The 24,447-nt window shown below is 46.6% G+C and overlaps 1 protein-coding gene across 1 annotated transcript in view; it reads right to left on the bottom strand.

The window, feature by feature from the left end:
- Positions 1 to 24,447, bottom strand: part of MCRS1 (microspherule protein 1) — a 329,302-nt gene that overhangs the window by 99,836 nt on the left and 205,019 nt on the right. Inside the window, exon 9 of the mRNA XM_086959133.1 lies at positions 8,972 to 9,047. Coding sequence (XP_086815259.1) covers positions 8,972 to 9,047 — 76 coding nt within the window. The remainder of the gene's footprint in view (positions 1 to 8,971; positions 9,048 to 24,447) is intronic.

Below are 24,447 nucleotides of genomic sequence, written 5' to 3'. Positions count from 1 at the left end.
CTTGCTGGCGCGGAAAAAAGAACTGATGTCAGCGCGTGAGGGCGGCGTCTAAGTACTCTGACGACGTCATCCCGGCAACCACGATGCCGACGACGGAATGCGGAGCCGCAGACGACGCCTACTGACGCGCAGGGGTACTGATACGCAAAACTTTCCGGATCCAGTCTGACGCCTGGGGATATTCTAAGGTAAGGAATCTAACATTAACCTGTTTCTTTCAGATGACTCAGTTTTTAGTATAGCCATTATGGTGCTGTGGCGTTCGTAATGACAAACATTCAGCACCATCTACTCTTAATGGCAGCACTGCACTTACAATGCCTAAGAATGGACTAGAGTCTTAGACACTGTAGGGGTACAGGGCTCATGGACCTACACCCTCACCACTGGTATAAGGCACCCAGCTAGAGGGGTGACTGTTCTATGCTAGGGCAGTGGGTTGAAGGCATGGCACACAGGATGTGTGCCTTGTCGACTCCTCACTTTGTTCTGCACCAAAACACGCAGCCTGCAAAGGCAGTGTGTGAGTGTGAAAGTACAGGACCTCCAAGGGTGGCACAATAAGTGCTGCAGCCCTAAAGAGGCCTTCTCTGGGTACCTGAGGTACCCTTTACCAGGGGCTGACCTGTGGCAAGAGATGCCGATAGGGTTTAGGGTTCAATGCAGTTTTAGGGAAAGAAAATAGGCCCTTGGTACCTGGTTAGCAGGTACTCAGGGCACACTTAGTCAAAGCACATCAGCAATTCTGCAAAAAGCGTGGCAACCATGCAGAAAGAGAGCACTTTCTCACAAGTATGTAAATACATGAATATGTTGTCTTTGCCGGTGAGCAGCGACTACTGCCAGACATTTCATTAAGAGTCTGGGAGCAGTGGTGACTCCAGATGGGAGTACCTTGAACTGGTAATGCTGCCCGCTACCACAAATCTGAGAAATTTGCGATGAGCGGGGGCATGTGGAAATACACGCTATTTAAGTTTAGAATAGATATAAACTTACCCTGTTGTAACAGTGGGAACACTTGTTGAAATGTCACCATGTGAAAGTGGTCTGATTATATGTAAAGGTTTAATTCACTGAGATCTAAAATAGGTCTGAGAGAACCGTCTTGGGTATGAGGAAGTACAGGGAGTATACGCGAGACTTCTGATATTGTAGTGGTACAGGCTCTATGGCTCCTTCAAAAGGAGAGACTGCACCTCTTGTTTGAGGAGGTGTAACTGGTCTGGTGACATTTTGTGTGAACGTGGAGGAATATTTGGAGGATTATTGGTAAGCTCCAGACAATAACCAGAACGGATAATTCCTAGCAACTATTTGTCTGTAGTTATTGATTGCCAGACGGGTAGGAATTGTGAAAGATGCCCCCTGGTGGGGTGTAGGCAAGTCACTGTTTGGTATTGGAGGGGGAGGTCCTCTACCTCTACCTCTGCAATTCTTGCCTCTATAGCCCCCTCCGAAGACACCCTTGGAAGCAGAGAGCGGATTGTTGCCCTTTTATGGTGTAGGGGCATTGTCAGAGGAGGTACTCCTGGACCCCCCACAACAGAAGGAGCACCGAATGGAACACCGGCCAGAAGGGGACTGTAGGGCTCCCATAAATTTTGCCACGTCTGTGTCCTTTTTCCTCTTTTCTAAGGATGTGTCTACAACAGGACTAAAGAGGTGTGGTTTGTCAAACTGCGTGTTAAGAATAGAAGCTTGAACTTCTGTTTTAAAGCCAGGCTTTCTTAACCATGCATGCCTTCTTAGAAGCCCCCTGGTGTTGATGTCTTTAGCCGCAGTGTCAGCCGCATCTAACGAGCCCCTAATGGTATTGTGAGAGATGGGCTTTCCCACTAGCACTATATCTTGAGCTTTGGACTTGTGCTCATAAGGTAGGAATTGGAGCAATTGCTCAATTTCTTCCCAATGTGTCCTATTGTACCTGGCTAAAAGGGCTTAGGTGTTAGAAATGTACCAGAAATTTGCAGCTTGGGAGGTTACTCTTTTCCCGTAGGCGCAACTTTGACTCTTTGTCCGGAGGTGGAGCATCTCCTGACGTTTGAGAAATGGAACCGTTTACGGGCATTAGAAACTACTAACAAATCTAAGGGTAACAGGGCCTTGATGTAAACAGGATCCGATTGAGCAGATTTATACTTTTTGTCTATCCTGGGGGTGAGAATACGTGCCTGAACAGGATCCTTAAATAGGTCATCCACAAATGTTAGCATACTTTTGAGCATGGGGAGTGTGTGAGTGGATCTTTGGGAGCTGCTAAGTGTTTCAAAAAGGAAACCCTTCTCTACAGATTCTTTGCTTAATTGAACCCCGTGATAATCGGCAGCTCTGCTTAAGAAGTTTTATATAGCTTACATTGTCATCTGTGGAGAAAGTTTAGTAGTGTAAAGATCAGGATAGTGACATGTGGGAGAATCTGTGTTGTAATCCTTACAGGGGTCTGCAGGTGCAGGATAATTGTCCCCATCCCTTTCCAGTCATCCTGATCATCAGGTGTGTATGGTGGTGGTGAATAAGTGTGTTTCCGGGGAAGGAGGAGATGATGGAGGAGGAGGAGGAGGAGAAGGGTTAATAACCACATGTTTCTTCTTTAAAGGAATGTGATGGGCTTCCTCGGAGTCAGGTTTGTGTTTGAGTGGCAATTTGGTCGCAATATGTCCAGTTTTTGGAGTGAATTACAGTTCCTTTTGTTTCGGGTCCGGTTTTGGAGGTGGGACATCTAAACGGGGCTCCTTCGATGGTATTGGAGCATCTATATGTTTCGGCGCCGAAGTTTTCGGTACCGGTGTCTTGGGGGCCGAGGATTCCGGTTCCGAAGCTGATTTTGGCATTAAAGGAGGTGGGCCCCAGACGGGTTTGGGCTTAGACTCCGAAGGTTTCGGCTCGGTGCCAGAGTGTGGACACCTCGACCCCGAGCCGGAAAGGTTTTGACTATGCTTCGGTGCGGAGCCCGAAGCAGGTGTATTGGAAACATGTTCTCAGTGCCGACCATGACCTGATACGCGGAGAAAGGAAATACGTGATCAAAAACAATACCATCGAGGGTAAGTGGTTTGGGCACAGAGGGATACCCGAGAAACTGTGTCGAAACGGAGCACAGCAATTCACTTCTGAACCCGATGGCAGAAAAAAACAATCTAACAATGGAATCGATGCCCATGCCCAATATCACCGAAAGCGGGAGTCACCTACCTTGTGGCTGCAAAGACTTTTTCGAAGAAAAACAACTTACAAACATTCGGACCCAACACTAGATGGCAGGAGTATGCAAAGTATGTGATCTACAGCTCACATGCCTCGAACTTAGAGTTAAGCCCAATTAGTCTCAAGGCTGGTGGTGCTCAAAGCCATACTGCTTGCAGGTAGGTACATTTTTTGGGCATAAGAGCAAGCACGGGGAGGACCACAAAGTAGCACCGAACATACACACCAGTGGGACCGTGACAGCCAGGTACAGGATGCAAATACAGCATCGGACATCCAATGTTGTCCAATGGAGAACGTGCTTCAGACAAACAGGCTGCAGGCGTCGCATCAGAGGTTGTAGGAGGGAGACCAGCGGCAGTAGAGGTAAGTAGCGGTATATGGGGTCGTAGGGGCTCCGTCGGTTCAGCTTACCCAGGCCCAAGGACTTCTGAGTGCAGGGGTGCCTTTAGACATCGAATTCTTCTTACCGGAGCCAGTTGCGGTCAGGGGAAGCCTCTGAATTCAGGCTGCAGGTGTCGTCGTGGAGTCCAGGAGGGGTCAGCCAATGCTGGACTTGGTCTGTATTGCTGGGGAAGCTGTTCTGGGTCGGTGGTCCACCTGGGCATGGGCCAGAGGCCTCGGGTACAGAGTGGGCAGGACTAAAGGACTCAGAGGGCACCAGAATCCTTTGTGTAGGTTTCTTTGTGGACAGAGCTGTTGTACTGAGGAGTCACTGGTCTTTGTTGATGGGCAGGCTGTCTTCCTTAGGTTCTGGAAGTTGACAGCAGCAGGACAGGCGTGGTCTTCTTCGCAGGGTCCTTGAAACTAGAGACAAGTCGGTAGGGCAGGGCCCAAGTCCAAGTCAGAAGTAGTCTTCAGGCTTCTTCGTCCTTAGGTCAGTAGGAACTAGTTTCCAGGTCTGGGTGAGCCACCTATATATTAAATTTAGGGTCGTTTTAGGGTAGTAGCAGGTAAGGCCAATGGGCGGCTTATCTGGAGTGACTATACCCTCAATTTTGCCTAGCCCTGATTGGATGGGTCCCCCTTCTTCAAGAGCAGCAGAGGCTGCGGGTCGTATTACAAAGACTGCAGGCCTTTGAAGCTTTCCTCTCGAGTACTGGACCCATTCTGAGGAAGGAGGTGTGACACCTCTGCCCAGGATGTTCATTGTTTATGGTGCCAGAGAGCAGAGGCTCTCGACCCAGGGGTCCAGAAACCTGTTGGGTGATGGCGGGCTGCTTACAGCCAGTCTGTGACCACACCAACGTTGGTTGGTTTTCAGGGGGCACTTTAGCCTTATGAGTACATTGTATGATAAATCCTACACTGGTGTCAGTGTGGGTTTATTAAGACGAGTAGTTTGGTACCAAACAATCCTGGGTTCAGAGAAGCCAACATGGGGATTCGAGTTGTCGAGTTTCCAGCACATGTAATCTCTATGGCTTCCATGGCACTTACAATATTGAAAAATTGACTTAAATATTGTATAGGCTTATCTGTTCACGCAGATATGCCCACACCTGTGGTATAGTGCACCCTGCCCTAGGACTGGAAGGCCTACTGGAGGGGTGACTTACACCTTAGGCAGTGCTAACTGGCATGGGACACAGGCAGTGTGCCACGTCAACTGTGTTGTTTTTTCTGCACCAGGTCATGCATGCTGCAGTTGCAGGTTGCGTGGCCTAGATGAGCGGTCCCTAAGGGACCATCTCCAGTCCCAATGCCCAATGGTACCCAGGTGCCATTTACTAGGGACTTAAGGGGCCTGAAGGGCCAACTGGGGTACAGTTTTAGGGAAAGAACACTGGCACTGGGAACCTGGACAGCAGGGACTCAGTACAGTCAATGTTGCATTAACAGCCAGGTAAAAAATGGAAGTACTGCAACAGAACTCCATTTTCCATTTTCTCACAGGTGGGGTGAAAGCTTTAGATTTTCCAACAATATAGAGTTAAAATACATCATACCACAAGCAGTGTACATGAGAAGGGCTTAAAGGGGCAGTGGAAAGGAGAGGAATGCAGATTGGTAGCGGTACTAGTTGAGAGAAATCACAAATTTTTGTAAAATAGCCAACATTTTTGAAAACTTTCAAAACTGAGAGATCGAGGGAGTGGGTGGGTGCGTTTGTGTGTATGTAAAATCTCACCAAAGCAGAATGAAAGCACCGGTAGCCAACTATTTACCAGAAAATAAATGTATTAGGGGGAAGTAACACCCCAAACACCCCTCCTGAAGCTACACCACTGGTTCTATTCCAAACAGAACAAATCTCAGAGCGAGAGTTGCTCTGGAAACTAACTCGCAAAACTGATGACACAGTGCATTCTCTGCAGTGGCGAACAGATAGATATAAGGCTGTCCATATTCTTGGAAGAGACCTTGCAGCACCTCTGTATGTAAGCGCCATTCTGACCCACGAGGCATCAACAATTGAGTTTGTCTGTCCTGGTGTTCAGAGATCCCTCCTGGTGGTGTAAGACCAGAAAGATGTTCTGACGTCCCACCCACGTACAGCGGTACATGGCCTCCTGGCAAAGAGTGCACCACCCCACTCGCCTTGATTGTTGCAATGCTACATGGCGGTGGTGTTATCCGTGAACACCTGGACCAGTTTTGACCTGAGGTCAGAGTCCTCTGATCACTACCCCTTCCAGACGGCCCAGAAGGGATCTATCCTTCGCCACCATCACCTCCGGCTTCAGATCTCAGTGCAGAGTCTGCATGTGCCATCTGATGTCTTTCACCAGCAGGATGAATGAGGCTATGAGACCCAGTATCCTCAGAGTTAATCGCACTGAGTTACAAGACTGGGGCTGTAACATTGGGATCATTGTCCGAATGTCCCGAACTCGCCCCTCTGGAGGATAAGTGTGAACATGTCCAAAATAGCACAGATGAAATGGAGCATCTGAGAAGGAATCGGGTTACTTTGGCATGTTGATAGTGAACACCAGTGAGTGCAGGAGGTACGCCGTAGTCTGGAGGTGGGTGACTGCCTGAGGCAAGCCTGCCTTCAGCAGCCAGTTGTCGAGGTAGGGAAGACTGGGACTCCAGATCTCCAAAGATGTGCTGCAACCACCGCCATCTCTTTCGTGAACACCAGAGGGGCACTACTGCGACAAAAGAGGAGCACATCAAACTGGAAATGCTCATGACCCACCCTGAACAACAGGCAACACCTGGGGTATAACCCCATTGAAGCATCAACTTGTCCGATGTAGTATTTCGCTATTGGGGCGGTTGGTGTCTGATCCTGCTGCCAACAGAATGACTGTGCTGTGGGAATGCTAAAGAGGCTTGGAGGCTGTGACAACTTGAGGAGTGGGGGAACTGGACAATACACAGGCATTGAGTCTTACGTTCTCTGAGGGAACAACATTCAGAGCTTCAAAAAGGCTGGGAAACCTAATGATCTTGGGAATATGGACAGTACTGCGGACGCAGCGGAGAGCCCCTCCTTTAGCTACGGAAGAACTAAAGGAGGAGTGCTGTTGGTGTGGCTCCAGGGAGGATACCAACAACCTGGCAGTGACCCGACTGTCCTTAAAGCACATGAGTGCTGTATTGGCCTTATTGCTGAACAGACATGAGCCATCACAAGGCATATCCATCAGTGATGATTGCATGTTCTCAGAGTAGGCCCTGCCCAGTGAGTCAGTGGTGTCCAAAACAAACGGGTAGTGAACTTTGCTGCTTCCCAGCCATCAAGAATGGTCTGGTTCAAAATGGCGCCAGCCTCCGCCAAGACCATTGGCAGCACTTGCACAACCATGTCCCACAAGGTGTGAGTGCACCAGCCCAAGTGGTTCACTGACCAAATTCTTAGGCAGTGGGAAGAGAAAATCCTCTTTCTGAAGACATCCAGCTTCTTGGATTGCCTTTCAGAAAAGGTGGTAGGGAACACGCTGGGATTGATTTTGGCTGCCGAGGCCTGCACCACCAGGGTCTCAGTTGCTCAGTGAGTAAAGTTGGATCTCCCAAAACAGCGCATTGGCGACAGGCAATAATCCTGTGCACTGGAACACCTGCGCAGGTCTTGGCCCAAGTCCCCAGGAGGAGCTCCAGAAGGGCTTCTTTGAATGGAAGCAGGGGCTCTGCAAAGGATAGCCCCAGTTGAAGCAACTCTGTCAAGTCGTTGGCCTTGAACTATATAGAAGGGAGCTGCAACTCTAGGACCACTGCTGCCCTCTCCAACATGGCGAAAGATTAACCTTCCTCCGTAGCAGGTCCCGGAGGTGAAACCAGGCCAGAATCTGAAGACGAGTCCAGTATACTGGCATCTCATAGCTCTTCCTACTAGTAGTCCTCATTATAAGACTGGGACAGTTCATCAGATAGGTTATGGAACTGATCGTCATCACCACCCCAAAACCCAATTCTGGTCTATCATGGGGTGAAGGTATCGTGTTCAAAACGGATGGTTGATGAGGTTTGGCCAGAGTTGATGTGAGAAGCACCATCTCAAAGTTGGACAGGAGAATGGGCTCTATGTGGTCGGGTGGCGACAGCGACGTCAGTTGCAGAGTATCAAAGACATGCTCTGCCTTAAGCCTAGGCCTCAGCGCCAGTCAGTCTGGATCCAGGGGCACCGCTGGTGGTATCCTAGCTGGGGCACCTCTCGGCTCCATAGGGCCCCAAGTTGTGCCAAAGGGAGGTGGTGGAGAAAAATGGACTGCATGACCTGATGGAACTTATTAAGTTGGTCATGGGTCGCTCTGGCGCCAAGGAATTCAGGAAGGCAGGGAGCAGACCCAACCTCTAGCTCTGCTGGAGAAGTGAAGGAGCTGGGCCTTGAAGCAAGAGGTCAGAGAGGAGGAAGTTAAAGAATGCATTGGCGGTTGGAAGGCGACTGAGCGCAAAACTGACTGCAACAGGGGCCCAGATCTCCTTTGTGATCAGGAATGGCGCTATGCCTTGTTGTGCCGTGCTGCTAGAAGCTTTACAGCTCGCTTGTGTATTGCCTTCGGTACAACGTGGATGGCATACCGGCACGCAGGGAGAGTACTCTAGATTTTCCAGATCCAGTCTGCAACCTGAGGAATGTTCCAAGGTGAAGAATCTACAGTTACAATTCTCTATCAGACATAACGCTACCTTAAACTGGAGTATGAGAAGTCAGATTACAGCTGCATTAATATGTTGCTTACATATAATCCATTTTTGCAGCTGAACACCCATTATCAATGTACATGACTTTTTGAAACAATTCTAAAGGGGAAAGATATTCAGTTGCAGATTGTCTAAAGCAATGGCTTAATACAACCCGAGTAATTTCCATAAACTAACACTTTGAGGTACAATTAGGATCTCTTTGAGGAGATGTTGCAAAGGTGTCTAAGAGTAGACATAATTGAGTCAATGGCCATGAGGTGTTTTTCACACATTTTCAATTATTCCCGATCGAAGTACTGGATGGCAAGATTTTGCAAGCACATAAATCTACAATAGATTCATCGAGGAAAATTACAACAACCATCCTCACCATGGCTGCAGTTCACTGCCAAACCCAGGCACCAGTACTCTCAACCTTTTCTTCGTGGTTCCAGATTCAGAAATCTAGAATCCAGAATTCCCACGACCCTCTATTGTTGTCACAACAATCTATTCCCATCTCACTCTAACTTTCTTCCCGGAAGCAATGACCCCCCAGAACGCTGAAGCATCAAAAACATGCCCATCTGGACAGTGGCATTAGTATTTTCTTAGCATGAGACTCTATAACCCTTAACATGCCATCAGTGACCATGCCCCAACATTCTGTGCCATACACATAACTTACTTCAGTTTGCTGTCGTCTATCAAATCTTCGGCATCCGAAAAGTTCAGAACCTGATCACCTTTTGGCAGCGGTTGAACTAAGACAGATAGGAAGAAATGTAGGTAGGTGAGGTGCCAAAGATGAGGAATCAGAAAAGAGTTAAAAAAATAAGCAAGTCAACTGGAGGAATAGATGTGAAGGAGGGACATAGAAACTGAACAGAGACTGATAAGAATACATTACTTATCTTCAGTAACAATATTTCTGGTGGATACCACATCCTGCCACAAACTGCTTACTTTATGAATATACTCGAGGTGCCAGACAGGCCGAGAAACTTTTCCCCAGCAATAGCTCTCCAGCACTGCCAAGTGGTGCCATGTGGCCACAGCCATGACTCGGCCCACCCCGGATGTGAGGGGATAGGAGCAAATAAGGCACCATCTGGCAACTGTGCCCCATCAAAGCACACAGAGAAGAAACAAGACAGCACTGATGACAGCGCCAATACCGTATATAGTGTGCTTGCATACCATACGATTTTATCAATCCAAACAGTAACTCAGAGGAAGAGGGAGTGCATTGAGAAAATCTATAAGATGATATTGTATCCAATACAATTATATTTACCGAAGCAGTCACGTTTTCTTCTGATAGATACCAGCTCTCAGATTCCTCATATTAATGAGTTCAAGAGAAATACCCTGTCAGAGGTGGGATTGAGTAATACTGGTCATGCAACACACGCCTGGCAGAGTATACATCAATGTGTGCTTAAGTTGTGAGGTAATGTTTAGCAAACGTATGTAAAGATGATCATGTGGCCACCTGGTAGATCTCAACTACTGTCTGGTAAGAGTAATTGAGGGGTGTGAGGAAATTGGGGGGTATTGTATGTAAGGCTCCATGTTCTCCGTTTTTACTGATTTTTACAGATACATATAGACAGCAAACATTTATTTTCTTGTCTGTATTTATTTTTAAATGTGGATAAAAACAGAAATCGGGTTGCTTTTGAGTAATTCGGAATACTAGCTGCCATGACTGCCAGGCCAATTGCTGTGTGGATTGATAGGTAAGGGGGCTAGAAAGGAAAGGTATTTTAATAAAGAGGTTTTAAGAGCAGTAGATCTGCAATCCATCAAATTGGCTTTATTTCGATAAAAACATATCTTAAAAAGCGTTACATAACACAGTAAAAAACCATTCACAGGGACAAAAAAAACACACAACATCAATAAAACAGATAAAAGGGTCTAACAAAGTGACCACCATTAAACAATTTCATTTAGCCTTTTAATCTAATCATCCAAGCCCAATTTAGAAATTTAGCCATGCCGCACACGAACAAAGGCCGAGTATATGTCCTATCACATGTATGCGGATGACACACAGATATATATAAAGATCGCCTCCCTTGAAGACATTGAGCGAATGAATGAGACGCTAAAAAAAAGCGGTGCAATGGCTAACTTCCAATCATCTAAAGCTAAACGCCCAAAAAACAGAGTTTCTACTAATCTCACCAACAAGGAGCCAGGCAGAAATAAAGGAATGGACTAAGCTGGTGACGGCGCTCAACTGCACCCCAACCCTAATCAACTCAGCTAAATCGCTAGGAATCACTTTAGACGAAAACCTTGACATGAAAGCACACATTAACTCAATGGCTAAAAGTGCACGATTCCACCTGAACTACCTGAGAAAATTGAAACCCTTCATCTCAGAGGCGGATCTTAAACTTGCAATACAATCCCTTGCTATATCTAGGATTGAATATGGCTGCACCACATTAGCTGGCTTACCAAAAACGTCCACAGGGCCACTAAAAGCTTGCCTTAATGCAGCGACAAGACTCATCACGGGATCGAGGAAATTTGATCATATATCCCCTCACTTAAAAGCACTAAACTGGCTACCCTTTGAAGCCAGAATTCAACTAAAAATAGCATGTATTACCCATAAAGCGCTTCACTACAACACGCCAAGATACCTAGCCAAGAAAATTGAGCTATCAGGAGGTAACAGACCAGCTAGGAGCGCCAAGGAGTTGCTACTGAGACCAGCCATTTTTAGAAAGAAAAAAACTTATGACAGAGCGTTCTCAGGAGCCGCCCCCAGAATATGGAACTCTCTCCCACCAAGCATTAGGAAGATTCTGAATACTGTAACATTTAAGCGGGAAGTGAAGAGCTTCTTGATGAGTAAATACCTTACACAGGTTTAATGAACATGGTTACGACCAAGTGCAGCTCTACTTCAGAACACTCACGCCTCCAGAAGGGAAGCTTCAACAGGTAGAAGCTGTAAGATACTCAACGATATGAGACGGGTGGTACTATTGAGGCTGGCGTCACTACTGGAACTAAGCTATACACTAAATGCTACCTCATATCAATGTGAACCCATATACTACCTCCCATCCTATAGCCATCTAATTTTCTACCTCATACATGTTCACGTAGATAGGATATGATATAAGTTAGCCTCGATACATTTATCTTTCATATTTACATCACTCCTTAAAGCCATATAATTTTCTACCTCAGACATGTTTAAGTAGTTAGATTATGATTTAAATCAGCCTTTATACATTTATCTTCCATAGGTATAATTCGCTACCCCGTACAGGTCTGCGTAGATAATTATGTTATATAAGTGTGCCTAACCGACCTCTTAATGCATTATGGTATGTCGGGGGGTTATCTATCTATAAGCATCTACCTCATATTTTTGCTTTGTGATCATTGTTGACTGTATGTATTAATCCTTTAATATGCTCTTTATGTGAAGCGCTCTGATACCTACGGGTCTTGTTCGCGCTATACAAAACTTTCTAATAAATAAATAAATAAATAAATAAATAAATAAATAAATAAATAAATCGGACTTCAGAATACGCATTGCGGCTATGTGTTGTCTGGTGCCCAGCTCCTTGCACAATGGTTTCAACCACCTCAATCGCGGAAGTTTGTAGGCGGGGCATTCAAATAGGAAGTGGGCAACAGACTCAACCCTAAGCACACAGAATGGGCAAAAAGGGGAAGTTTGGGCCGGGATTTTTCAGCGGGCAGTCAATTCACCCACTGGCAGCGTACCTATTCTGAACTTAAAATACAAGGCCCTATCTTTGGATTTTGAGATTAAATCAAGGTAGGGTTCATGGAGGGGCACGTCCTTAATCATGAGGAACTCACTGGTTGCTCTACAGTGATTGGGGTTAGTGCTGCTCTTCACAGCTACCCAGTTCCAATAGATATTCTTAAGGACAGACTTTGGAGGGGCAGATCTAGTTAACCAAGCCTCCCCAAGCAAGAATTTGACATCCCTAAGCCACCAGATTTTAGACCAACCAGACAATGGCAATACCTCCTTCAAGCCTTCCGCATAACTGGCAAGTTCTGGCACCCTCCACAGACTGGCCCAAAGTAATATGGGACGGAGCTTTTCCTGATCTTTAATAGAGCGGCATCCCAAATCTAAAAGCAGAGGGAGCATTGGGGTACTCTGAGGGAGAGCCATTAGGTCCCTCAGAAATTTGTTCTCTGAGCACGAAAGCTGGTCAACATTATGGGTTCGCCAAAGCTCTGCCCCATAAAGTGCTGCACTGACACCTCTCGCCTCATATATATCTAGCACAGGGGCAATGGGTTTAAAAGAGGACGACCGCTGTTCTTTAAGAAGAGCCCCCACCACCCTTTTGTGACTTAATAACATCTTCTGTAGGTGGGAGTTCCACTGCATAGTATTGGTTAAACGTATGCCCAGATAATCAAATTCCTTTACCCTTTCCAGGGGAACCAAGTTGAGTACAGGTGCCCGACCAAGCCTTTTGGGGGGGTTCAATATCAAATACTTTGTCTTTTTTGTGTTAATCAGTAACCCTCTACTTACACAGAAAGATTGTAAACTGTCCAACAGCCTCTGTAGACTGATGGGGGATTCGGAGATTAAAAGGGTGTCGTTAGCGAACAGGAGAGTTGGAATTCTCTTGCCCGCCAGGGTTGGTGAGTCAGATGGAATTTCCAGAAGATGCTCCACCACTCCGTTCACATACAATGAGAACAGAGTGGGGGCTAGAACACAACCCTGGTGGACGCCCCTGTTCACTGGCACTCTAGCTGTCTTTTGGCCCTGCCTACCCCATCTCACCTGCGCAAAATTACCAGAATGGAGCTTCACCAATAGGGACACTATATATGCGGGCATCCCCAGATCTAACAGGACCTTCCACAGGCGATCCCGGGGCACCAAGTCAAAGGCAGTCTTTAAGTCGATAAAAGCGAGATAAAGACTGTCTTTGCCCAGCACGACTACCATCCAGTAAAGGAGCAGCAATCTAAATGACTGCTCAATAGTCCCCGTACCGGTCCTAAAACCTGCCTGGTAGTCAGAGAGGATTTTGTTGTCGTCAATCCACTGGAGTATTCTCCCCAGAACCACCTTTCCTACCACCTTCTGGGTGGAGTCGATTAGGCTTATCGGGCAGTAATTTGCTGGGTCGTCCCGACTCCCCTTTTTGAAGACAGGGACGACCTCAGCTCCCATCCAAGAGTCTGGGAGATCCGCACCAAAAAAGTTGCATTTAGTAATGATGAAATGAGCCTCCCCCACTCCACGAGGTTGAGGCAAAGTAAGTCCCCCGGTAGTCCGTCTGGGGCTGCTGCTTTATTGGGGATTAAGGATTTGATCACACTCTCCACTTCCTTACCAGTAAAGGTGAGATCCTCAGGCAACCCAGAGGGACCCATAGGAGAAAAGTTGGTCTGCCCTGCCCTTGGATCCAGGTTGGTAGAGTAGAGGAGGGAGAAGTGACTAAATCATGCCTCCTCTGGTATATTACAAGTTATAAGGGTATCGAGTGGCCTATTCCTAGCTCTTACTAGGTCCCAAAAGCCCTTGGAATCCCTCCCTGCACTAGCCTCCTTCAGGTTACGCCAGAACAAGTCCTCCCACTCATTCTTGGCTTCGTTAACAGCGTGCTTATACTCCTTTCTTGCAACCTGAATCAGCGCTGGTCCCTTAAGTTTTACTGCTTCCAACAGTGTCCTTTTTGCCCTCCGACATTTCCTTGAGTACCAGCCCGGAATGCCCTCATATCTCCGGCACTCTCTCGCTGGAGGACCCCGGCTGCGAATTAAAAATAACTCTCCCAGGACATTGATGGTGTCACAAAACAGCTGGGATACCTCCTGAGGGTGCAAGGTGGCGGTCTCCAACCTGGTCACGGCATTTGCCAAAAGTACCCCTATAGTCTGGATCTTCCCTTCATCCATGGTAACCTTGCGCCATTTCAGACGTCTCCCGCAATTTGAGGGATGTACTTCCCCAGCTATGCGCTGCACAGATGGTTCCTGCAGGCCTTTTGATGCCGACCACAAAGGGGTCAGGATCAGAGATAGAGGGTTATGGTCGCTATCCATAGTGGGTAACACTTCCATATCCCGCATTTGGGCCAAAGTTTAAAATCTAGGAGAATGTAATCGATTCTTGACGAATGGTCTACCCTGTTGAACGTATGTGCTCCACAAGGGTCTGAAATTGATCTACCATTCGCAGCCCTTAGCCCATATGGCATGGTGAGAGCATTGAGCTGGATTACCAGTTGGGACCACCTCTTTATAGGCGCTATTGTTAGGGAAGGAATACCCCTCTTGGCATCCTCCTCTGAGGTACCCAAAATGTCATCTGTCGCAAGGGGCTCAAAGGTGCAGTTGAAGTCCCCGGCAACCATAACATGCATATCGTGAGAGCACTGACTAAGATCGTCTTCGAGCCCAGATAGAATTGGATAAGGAAGGCCCCCTTTTGTGCCTCTAGCATAGATGTTAAATATCTCCCGGGAAGGCCCTCTCTTAGGCCCCCTACCTGATAATCTCATTAGGTCAGGAGACATGGTTTCTCTGAGCTTAATTTGACATCCCAGGGAAATGCTGACCCAAATAAGAAGGCCTCCTGAGGGGCGACCCCTCCCCGCAGTGGGGGAGATTGCAGGAACAAAGTAGGTGGAATAGCCAACCTTGTAGCAGGGCTCCAGGCACCAGGTCTCTTGGAAAATACATATCCCAAAGGACTCAAAGATGTTTCAGTTTGGGAGATCAAGGTTTCTGGAGATACCCGCTATGTTCCAGCTAACAATCTTCATATTACTGTGTGCTAAGTCTAGCTCTACTGGAGGCTGCTGACTGGGTATGTTAGTACCAGAACCCGTTTCCAGAGGTGAGCCCTCCATCTCAGCTAGCATGCAATAGTCTCCAGGTGGGGAACAGACAGTTGCAGACTTATTCACAGAGGATACAAGAGGATACAAGAGGATACAGATGGTTATGTATACACCCTGCTCAAACACCCTACAGCTCACAGAGGTAATGGTTGCAGCAGGTAACATCTCGTGTAGGTGGTGGGCATCAAGTCAACAATCCCACCCTGGCCTGTTGATGCCTAGGCCTGAATTCAGCAAGAACGGCCATGTGGGGTGGAAATCATGATGATAATGCCCTCTCTCCCATTCCCCCCAGATTGGTGGGCTAACAAGATGATGGTTTACTGCATAGGAGTGGAAATAGCTGAGGTCGTGGGTGCTAATTCCCAAACTACCCTGGCTAGAATGATAGTTGCAGATATACCTTGCTACCCTAGTATCCCTGAAATTAACCAGGATGCAATCACCCCTCGTGTCCTTAGGCCTACTCCCTACCCAGCTAACCCGTCTCACATGGAGAACCCTCCCATCAAGTGAACTAGGCAGCGGTCTATTTTCCCTTAGGCAGAACATGGTTTTATTTTTCAATTCGTCGTACGATTTGATTTTACCCCCCTTCAGTTGTGGAACCCCGGTAAGCACTGCTACATATGGCTGGCAATCAGGAGGTAGGTTGACATGGGGAAAGTTTAATAGGGGAGGGTTAATAGCTCCCTTCTCTACTGGGACCATAACTTTAGGTGGAACAGATGTATTACCATTCTGACCCCCACTACCCCCTACGCTGTTAGAGGTGCCTTTGTTCTTAGCAGGTCGACTTTGGGGGGAACCTTGTGTCCCTTTATTCAGGGTCAGACTGGGGTTCGAGCTCGGTGGGGCAGTGGGGCAAGTAAGACCACCCTCAATGTTAACTCCGGCGCTCACATTTACCCCAGGCACTACCCCTGATGCAATGGGTGCTCTCGTCTCTGCAGGAGAGGAATCCACCTGTTGACTTCCATTAATTCTAAAGTCATCCTCCCGGTTTTTGGAATGTAATTTTATTAAGGACTTGAGTGAAAAGAAATTGTCGAGAGTGGCTTGCTCAAATCTATCTAGCCTCTCCGACAAGACCTTCACTCTTTCGATTACCGAGAGTATCAGGGATTTCATTCATTTCTCAATTTGGGTGATAGAGGGGAATTCAAGTGAGGTGCTGGCTAAGGAAGTAGGCTGTACATTAGCATTCTCCTGCTCAGATGGAGTACATTACAACTGACCATCAGAGGATGGGATCCCTTGTAACTCTGACTGGGTCTGCCTCGTCCCGACCCCCAACCCTGAAGATTTCGCACAACCCCTAGAGCAATTGCCTCTGGGCTTCTTAGGTGGTTTTAGGTGGTTACCCCTACGGAGACTTATAGTTCTTTTCCTCTTAAGGGGCGCTGCTCTGACTATATTAATGGGCGCTACATCTGGTTGGACAGGGGGACTCTCAGAGTGGATAGAAATACTCAAGGGAACAAGAGGCTCTGGGGGCTCAATTGGCACCCGTTCAGGTTGGGTGGCCGGGGGCCTTCGGAGTTCAAGGGCATTAAGTCTATCCAAGCTGGCCCTAATGGCACCAGATCTAAGTTGGTCAGCACTGGGAGAACCTGAATCAGAGAGCTCAGTTGTATGTACCGGGGAAATTGCTAGAGCCAGGGGCCCAATGGAGGAGCGTTTGTGGTTAAGCGGCTCTCGAGAGAGGCGGCGTTCCCTAATGGCGATCTCTTTCTCGATGACTGAAAAAGCTCGAGTGATAAACTGGTCCATGGTGCCGCTTATATAAACACCACCCTCCCTCCCGGACTTCCCAGAACGAGTTGTCATTGGCATAGGAAAGAACACTAGCTGATAAGTGCACCCAACAGCTGGACAAGCAGAGTAAACTAACAGCAACGAAAACAGGCAGAAAGCCTGATAATGTCCAAACGTAAGGGGGGTGGCCCAGCCCGGCCACAGACGGCCACAGAGGTATACACCTGTTACAACGCAACTTTTACAACTACCTACTGTTACAACGCAACTTTTACAACGCATACCATTACAACGCATTGCGCTGGGGGGCGCTCTAGGATAGGGAATAAGTATAATTTACTATCCAACACCTTCCCTAGTGTCCACGGGGACTGGAGTTAGAATAGTAAATTATACTTACCACTATCCAGCACCTCAAAGCGCTATGCGTTGTAATGGTATGCGTTGTAATGGTCGCGTTGTAACAGTAGGTAGTCGTAATGGTATGCGTTGTAACATGGTACATCCGGCCACAGATGGCCACAGATGGCCACAGACTGTCCCGCCCTTGACCCGGCGCACTCCCGCGCAGCGTAGATTATGGATCTTTAAATAGCGTCAGGAGGGGCGGTGCTCCAGCCCCGCTACAGGTGTGGACGGCCAGAGGGACTCCTGGTAGTTCGAGTCCTAAGTCCGTAGAACACAGCTTGCTCGCAGGGACAGTCCGTGGGGGGAAGGTGTTGCTAATCCCCATACTTCTCCGTTTGGGCTCACAAGCAACAAACACTCTGCACCCTCGTGCGCGGCGAGGTGATTTCAAGGCGTCAGGAGGGGCGGTGCTCCAGACCCGCTACAGGTGTGGACGGCCAGAGGGACTCCAGTAGATATGCACAAAGTTGATCCTGAAATATGCATATTTTCTTATCCGTGCATGATTTATCTTCTGTGGGGGTTTACAAAATTGATACCTAGTAGGTATTCAAGCATGAGTGCATATTTACCTGTTAAATAAATGTGGAAATATACAAATTTCAGCTTAATTTTTCCACAAAACCCAAAATAAATATGAACAAATACAAATAAAATTAGCAAAAATTAAATATGGATAAATATAGGCGGAAATGCCAATAAAATAAATACCATAAAACCGGGAGCCCTAACTATATAGTGTAGTTGTGCAACCTCGCCATGTAATACACTTACAAACCCCTGGGTAGCTCTAGCACTGAGCAGCAACGCTTTTACAAACAATAAGTGTTAAGCATTTAAACAGCACCAAAACAATTGAAGAAATCGACAACACAAACAAAATCTGACACCAATTTACAAAAATGTACTATTTTTTAATTATTTAGACGCTAGAACGAAAAAGATCCACAGAAGGGTTCCGAAGATATAGATTTTACAAGCAATAATAAATCAAAGCAATTTCACTCAGCCACGAACAAGCCTTAGCAAAGTCAACCAATTGAACATTTGGAAACGTTTTCAAACAAAACGTAGGTAGTGTCAATGCAGTGGTTAGAAGTAGTTTGGTGCTACCAACTCTGACAGGGAGCTAGTCAGGAGAACAATTAAGGTCCTGAAGAACTGTTACCTTCACGGGAGAAGCAGTCATTCAGCAGTTCCAGGCACTTTATCCACATTGTAATGGAATCCTAGCAAGTGGTCCTGATGCAAGGAATGAAGAATGCTGAAGATGATCCAAGGATGCTGTAGATGTGAAGAGGTCGACAGTGGTCTTCCTGCGGGGATTCATCTCTCCTCAGAGATGGTGAGGGGGTCCTGGTTGCAGGGTCGGCATCCCAAGAATCCTCTACGGTCTTGCCGAAGTCCAGTCGCCACTAGCCTACCAGTCGCCGCGGTCACAGGCCAATCCTTACTAAGTCAATAGCTTCCCTTCTGAAGGTCCCAGCAACTCTCCAACAGCATCCCAGAATCAGCAAACTCGGGTGCAACTCTGTGTATTGGGACTTAGTCCTTGGTGCTGGACGATGGTGGTAGTAGCGGGTTGAAAACCTGGGCTACCAACTTGCCCTAGCAGGCTTCTCCATGTGTCCCTGTGCTGCGAAAATGAGGCCAGTCAGTTGGCCCTTGGAGCATTGTAGCCTCGCCGGGTTTGGAGACAGCTTCTCCCTGAGCAGGACACAGCAGGCACAGTCCACTGTCTTTGCTAGCCACCAGGTGCAGTCCTCGCTGATGAAGCCCCTTTACTGGTCCCTCGATGCAGCAAGGCAGTCCTCCTTCGGTCCTTCTTCCAAGTAGGACAAGATCGGAGGTCTGGGTGCCAGGGGTGTCCTCTTTATACTTGGAAAGGTCATCAGTGTAGGATGCAGATGGTAGCCAAGGGGCTACCAGGTTCCCTCCCATCTGGTGACCACTTCCTGCGGAGTGTGGCATCTGGCTATCCCAGAATACACCTTTCTGCCCTTTCTGAATATTGCTGCAAGCCCCTGGGGAAACCAGTTTCCCCTCCCTGCTTCTTGTGCAGGCCTGTCTACCTTAAAAATGGAGGAGCACTCCCTCATGGTGTTACACTTCTGCCCTTCAAAGTCAACATCCTTTGATTTTTGTTTTTTTTAATTAAATCTTTTTATTAAACATACTCAACATAGAGGTACAGTTCCACATGGATCAATAGCGGGGATCACAGTGAAATCAAGATACATATCGGTACAGTAGGATAATGTTTGGAAATCACAGGGCGGGGGATCATCACAATCCAGGTTACAGGGGGGAGTACATAAGTTGCTACAGTAACAGTATTCATTCCAGGAAGCCCAAATCTTAGACCATTTTCGGGGACAGCCCGAGCTGTGTATACTGTCTTTTCCCTCAACATACACCAATCGAGATCTTTCTTCCAATCCGCAACTTTAGGAGCATGTGGCACCCCCCAGATTCAATGGCGAGAGGACGAGGCAGAAGCGCGATCTTCTAATGAAAAAGGACATATCCAGTTCACTGATGAAATTGCGTGAATATATGCCCGTCCAAGATAAGTTTTAATAAATTTTAAGACAGGAAACCCAACGAACTGAGAAGAGTGGAAGTACTATTATACACCACTGAGATAGGAGAGAAGCGCATTACCTTCGCTCTCTACATTTTTAAAATAAGATCTCTATGTAGCAGGCTCAAGAAAAGTGAAAGTGCCAGGACAGACTAACAAGGAGAAGAAGAAACATACCACTACCCTTGTTTTAGACCACAGAGGAAATCTGAAATTTATACTAGAAGCCAGGACTTGAAACTCTAAACTACGCCAACAGAGGTGTCCTGCCCTCAAACTTACATGAAAGGATGTTCTAGCAACAACCTTTTGAAGCCGGTGACCCCAAAGAAACGGAAGTCCTGAGGAAGGTGCTACAGTATCTATTGTTCTACGCACCGAAACGCGTCGACGCATTTGTGTTTTATGTAGAATCCAAACTAGGTCCAGTGAACAATTGAAACACTTATAAAATTTGTACTATTGATGTCACTTCCTTATGAACTAATGACCTTTGGATCAAATAATTGAGAGTGGTAGTAATATCATTAAGCCACGTTGTGCAGGGGTTCGTTGAAAATTACTTTGTGTTTTTTATATTATAGAAATTCTTTTTACTGTAACTTTATGTACTTTTTGCATGTGATTTTTGCTTCAAATGATTCTGATGTCTAATATTTGATCTAATAATCTGTGTGCATATATGTAATGAACTGTGATGATTGATTGTTTTGATTAACCGTTTTTATCATATCTTTTCAAAGATCGCCCTTTGAAATTTTAATTTGTTATTGTGTATAACTTCTTATATATTTTTATTAAAAAGACTGTGAACGTTCCTATTTTTAGTGTGGAAATTTAAATTCTTTGGTTTAGTTTCTAAGCTCGATGATAGAGTGTTTAGATAATATAGGTATGGAGTTTCAATAAGGCCATACATGTATGTTCACCCAGGGATTCCTCTTTGACTGACCCCCAGAGTTGGGCAATGTTTCTTTTGGCGATCATGCAGCCTAGTGTGAACCATTGTGTGGCATGTGTGTTAGGGTCGGTGGGTTCCCAGATGTTGAGGAGGCATTTAGGGGCCTCTGGCTTAATCTCGACATCCAGTGTTTCGCTCATTATTTCGTGAATTTTGTGCCAACACTCCTGAATTGGGTCGCAGTGCTATATTATGTGCATGAACGTGCCCATATGGGTGCACCCCCACCTGCAAGACCATCTGCCGGACCACCCATGTGTGTCAATTGGGGACCTGTGATATAAACTCTATACAATATCTTTACTTGCACTAGGTGGAGATGCGCAGGGATGGGGACAGTTTTGGTGGAGGACACTGCTACCTGCCAGTTTTCGTCATCTAATTCGACCCCATCTTCAACCCATTTCTCTCGTAGGGACAGCAGGGGATCGTCTATGTTATTAATGAGTTTTCTGTAAGTCAGGGAAATTGCTTTTTCAGGTAATAATAATCTGGTGAGAGAAATGGGCAACCCAAACTACCCTTGAGGGCTCGGGCAAAGTAAGAGAGATGGGTAAATGTGCCTTCAAGGGATTTATTCAATTGAATGATTTGTTTATTTTAAGCTATCATTTGGGCGCAAGATGGAAGTTTTCTTTCTGCCCTGCTATGCTGTCGGTCGTCATTGATTTGACTGGAGAATTACAGAATTGATTTGATCTATCTGTCAAGCACTCAATTTTAATAATAATATTTTGGAGTGCAGTCTTGAATTCCTTATCTGATGTCCCCCGTAAAGTGCTGGTCGCTCTAAATAAGATTGTTAAAATAACTGGGGCATCCACGATTTCAATACGTGATACCTTGTGCTGTCTCAAAGTTGCAACTAACACGCCATAAAGTTTGAATACGCGTGCTCCGGCATAATTAAGATTGATAAGTCCATCTCTAGTTCTACACTCGTATGAATCCTGAGATTTCCCTCCAGTCTGAGAAAGTTTTTATCGACACGCAATAAAATCTGAACACACTGCCGCAAGGGCCACTAAGATTTGCACATCTCCAGCGCCACGATTTTGAAGAAATTGAGTCAAGTTGGTCTGATTGTCTCTAGGGGTCTACAACCTCAATACTATACAGTCCTGAAGATGGTCTCACTAATGCAAAACTAGAGACCGAAACGTCAACTTATACACTTTTTTCTTTGATATTGATTAGTGGTTTATTTTAAGAAAAAGGGTTGCAATTGTTACAGTGAAGGTTTTCAAGTGCATAATAATTACCGTCTTGTTTCATTGTATGTATTGTATACAAGTACCCTGAAACATTCTAATATAAAATGTAATACTTTCATATATACACCTGTTTTTGTCTGTTCTATACACCTCTTTGAGATTTACTCCATATGATTGTTCGCTCTTGAACAGAGTTGCACCCGTTTACAAGAAATTGCCTAAAAGAATTGAAGAGTTGAAAGAAATCAATTTGCAAGCCAAGCAGATCTTCCATCTTCCAAATGTTAGCTTAAAATAAACAAATCATTAAATTGAATAAATCCCTTGAAGGCACATTTACCAATCCATCTAATAATCTGTCCTCTAGTGGAGAATAGTCAGGTGGGGAGGAGTCAAAGGGCAATACTGTTTGCAGCGCGTGTCGAATTTGCAGGTACCGAAAACGCTCTTAGTCTGCCATGGTGTATTGACGTGGAAGGGAGTCAAAGGACTTCACGTCATTTTTGCCCCAAAGGTCTCTGATGTAGGAGATGCAAATTAGATCCCACTTATCAAAGCCCTTGGAGTTGCCCAGGTCCCTTAGCCTCTGAGACTCCCACAGAGGTGTGGCAAGAGTCAGTCTATTGCTCCAGCCTAGCGATGTAGTCGCCGAGTGCCAGATCTTGAGTGTGTGGTTGGTAGGACCGGTAAGAAGGTACCTGTTCGGCTTGGAGTATAGGGCTCGGTATAGGTTCCATTTGGAAGGAGCCATCTGTCCATATTGAACCCCGGGTCATCGGGTCGGCCATAGGTGCCGTGATTTATTGCAATAAGATGTGCTGCCCAATAATATTTCTTTATGTCGGGCAAACCAATGCCCCCATCGTACCAGCTGAGCGTAAGTTTTTGTAAAGAGATATGTGGCCTTACAATCCCAGAGAAGGTCCAGCTGGAGCCCTTCTATTTCATTAAAGTACGAATTAGGCATGGGGTCGGCCGAGTTTTGGAGGACATAAAGGAAGCAGGGCAGGGACATCATTTTAAAAAGGCCCGCCTTGCCCAACAAAGAGAGTGGAAGAGACTTCCAGTTTGCAATATCACGTTTGAGCCTTTGTAGCGAGGGAACAAGGTCACGGGCAAATCGGAGTGAGCTATTAAGAAAAATCAATATACCTCCTGGGCATAAACCCAGATTGATCCGGGAGTACTAGATCGCGTATTACCTTAAACAGCCTATTTGCAAGCACTTTGGCTAAGATTTTAGGTTCTGCATTAAGCAATGATATAGGGCAGTAGGAAGCGCAGTCAGTTTCGGATTTCCCCTTCTTGTAAATTGTGACAATAGTTGCAATTCTTTGATCCAGGGGCAGCAACCCCTGTTCTAGACTGTTCTCGAACATAGATTTCAGGTATGGGGCTAGTTTGTCCGGACGGAGCTTGTAAAGCTCGTTCAGGAAATTGGTTGGGCGGAGAGCCTTGCCAGAGTGAAGCGCTCGGATTGGGGTTGCTATTTCGTCAACGGTGGGGGGACTGTCCATAAACGCCCAGTCACTGTCCGATAGCACTGGGAGGGAGATATCTCGTAGGAGTACAGAAGAGTCTGCCTCAGAAGAGTCCGCCTCAGTGTATGGTGCAACGGAGCTGTGGACTGCGTGGAAGTGTGTTGCGAAGTGGTCAACTATGTCCTGAGGATCTGTTATGGGGGATCCTTCAGTGTTTCTAAGTTCTGGGACAAGTCTACTGGCATGTTCCTTTTTGTCCAACAAGGCGATTAATTTCCCCGCCTTATCCCCCCAGTCATACAGTCGACCCAGTCCGTCCTGCCCCAGTAGTTTGGCACGGTCAGTGACCAGAGCCCTGTATTCGTCTTGGCGGAGGCGTAGGGAATGAAGAGCATCCAGTGAGGGATCAGCATTAACGTCTTGCTCAAGACAATAAATCTCTTGCACTATGTCGGAGATGTCTTTTAGTTTGTCTTTTTTCGATCCCGCTATTAAGGAGAGAGCCTCACCCGGACCACAGTTTTCAAGTCTTCCCACAAAGTTTGCGGTGAGTCAAAAGTGTGGTCATTCTCCAAAAATTAGTTGTCAATGGATTTGATCAGGTATTTTCAGGCTTTTTAGATATCGGGGATTGATTGGGGCAACAAGTCCAACCTGGGAGTGGTCAAGAACAATATGAACCCAGGGGGGAGGGGGGGAAGGGAGTGGTGAGAAATGCCACTAGCTAGATGCCGTATCTCGTGGATATCTGTAACCTGTGGGGCAGGGACAACTATACAGTCCAATCGAGAAAGGCTGTTGTGAGCCCAGGAGTGGAAAGTGTGTTGGATCTTGTCAGGGTTGCATGTTCTCCAAACGTCCACCAACC

This window comes from Lissotriton vulgaris, chromosome 1_1 (assembly GCF_964263255.1).
Source record: "Lissotriton vulgaris chromosome 1_1, aLisVul1.2, whole genome shotgun sequence".
Lineage (NCBI taxonomy): Eukaryota > Metazoa > Chordata > Amphibia > Caudata > Salamandridae > Lissotriton > Lissotriton vulgaris.
Note: the sequence above shows the minus strand (reverse complement) of the source record. Positions and strands in the feature narration are given on the sequence as shown.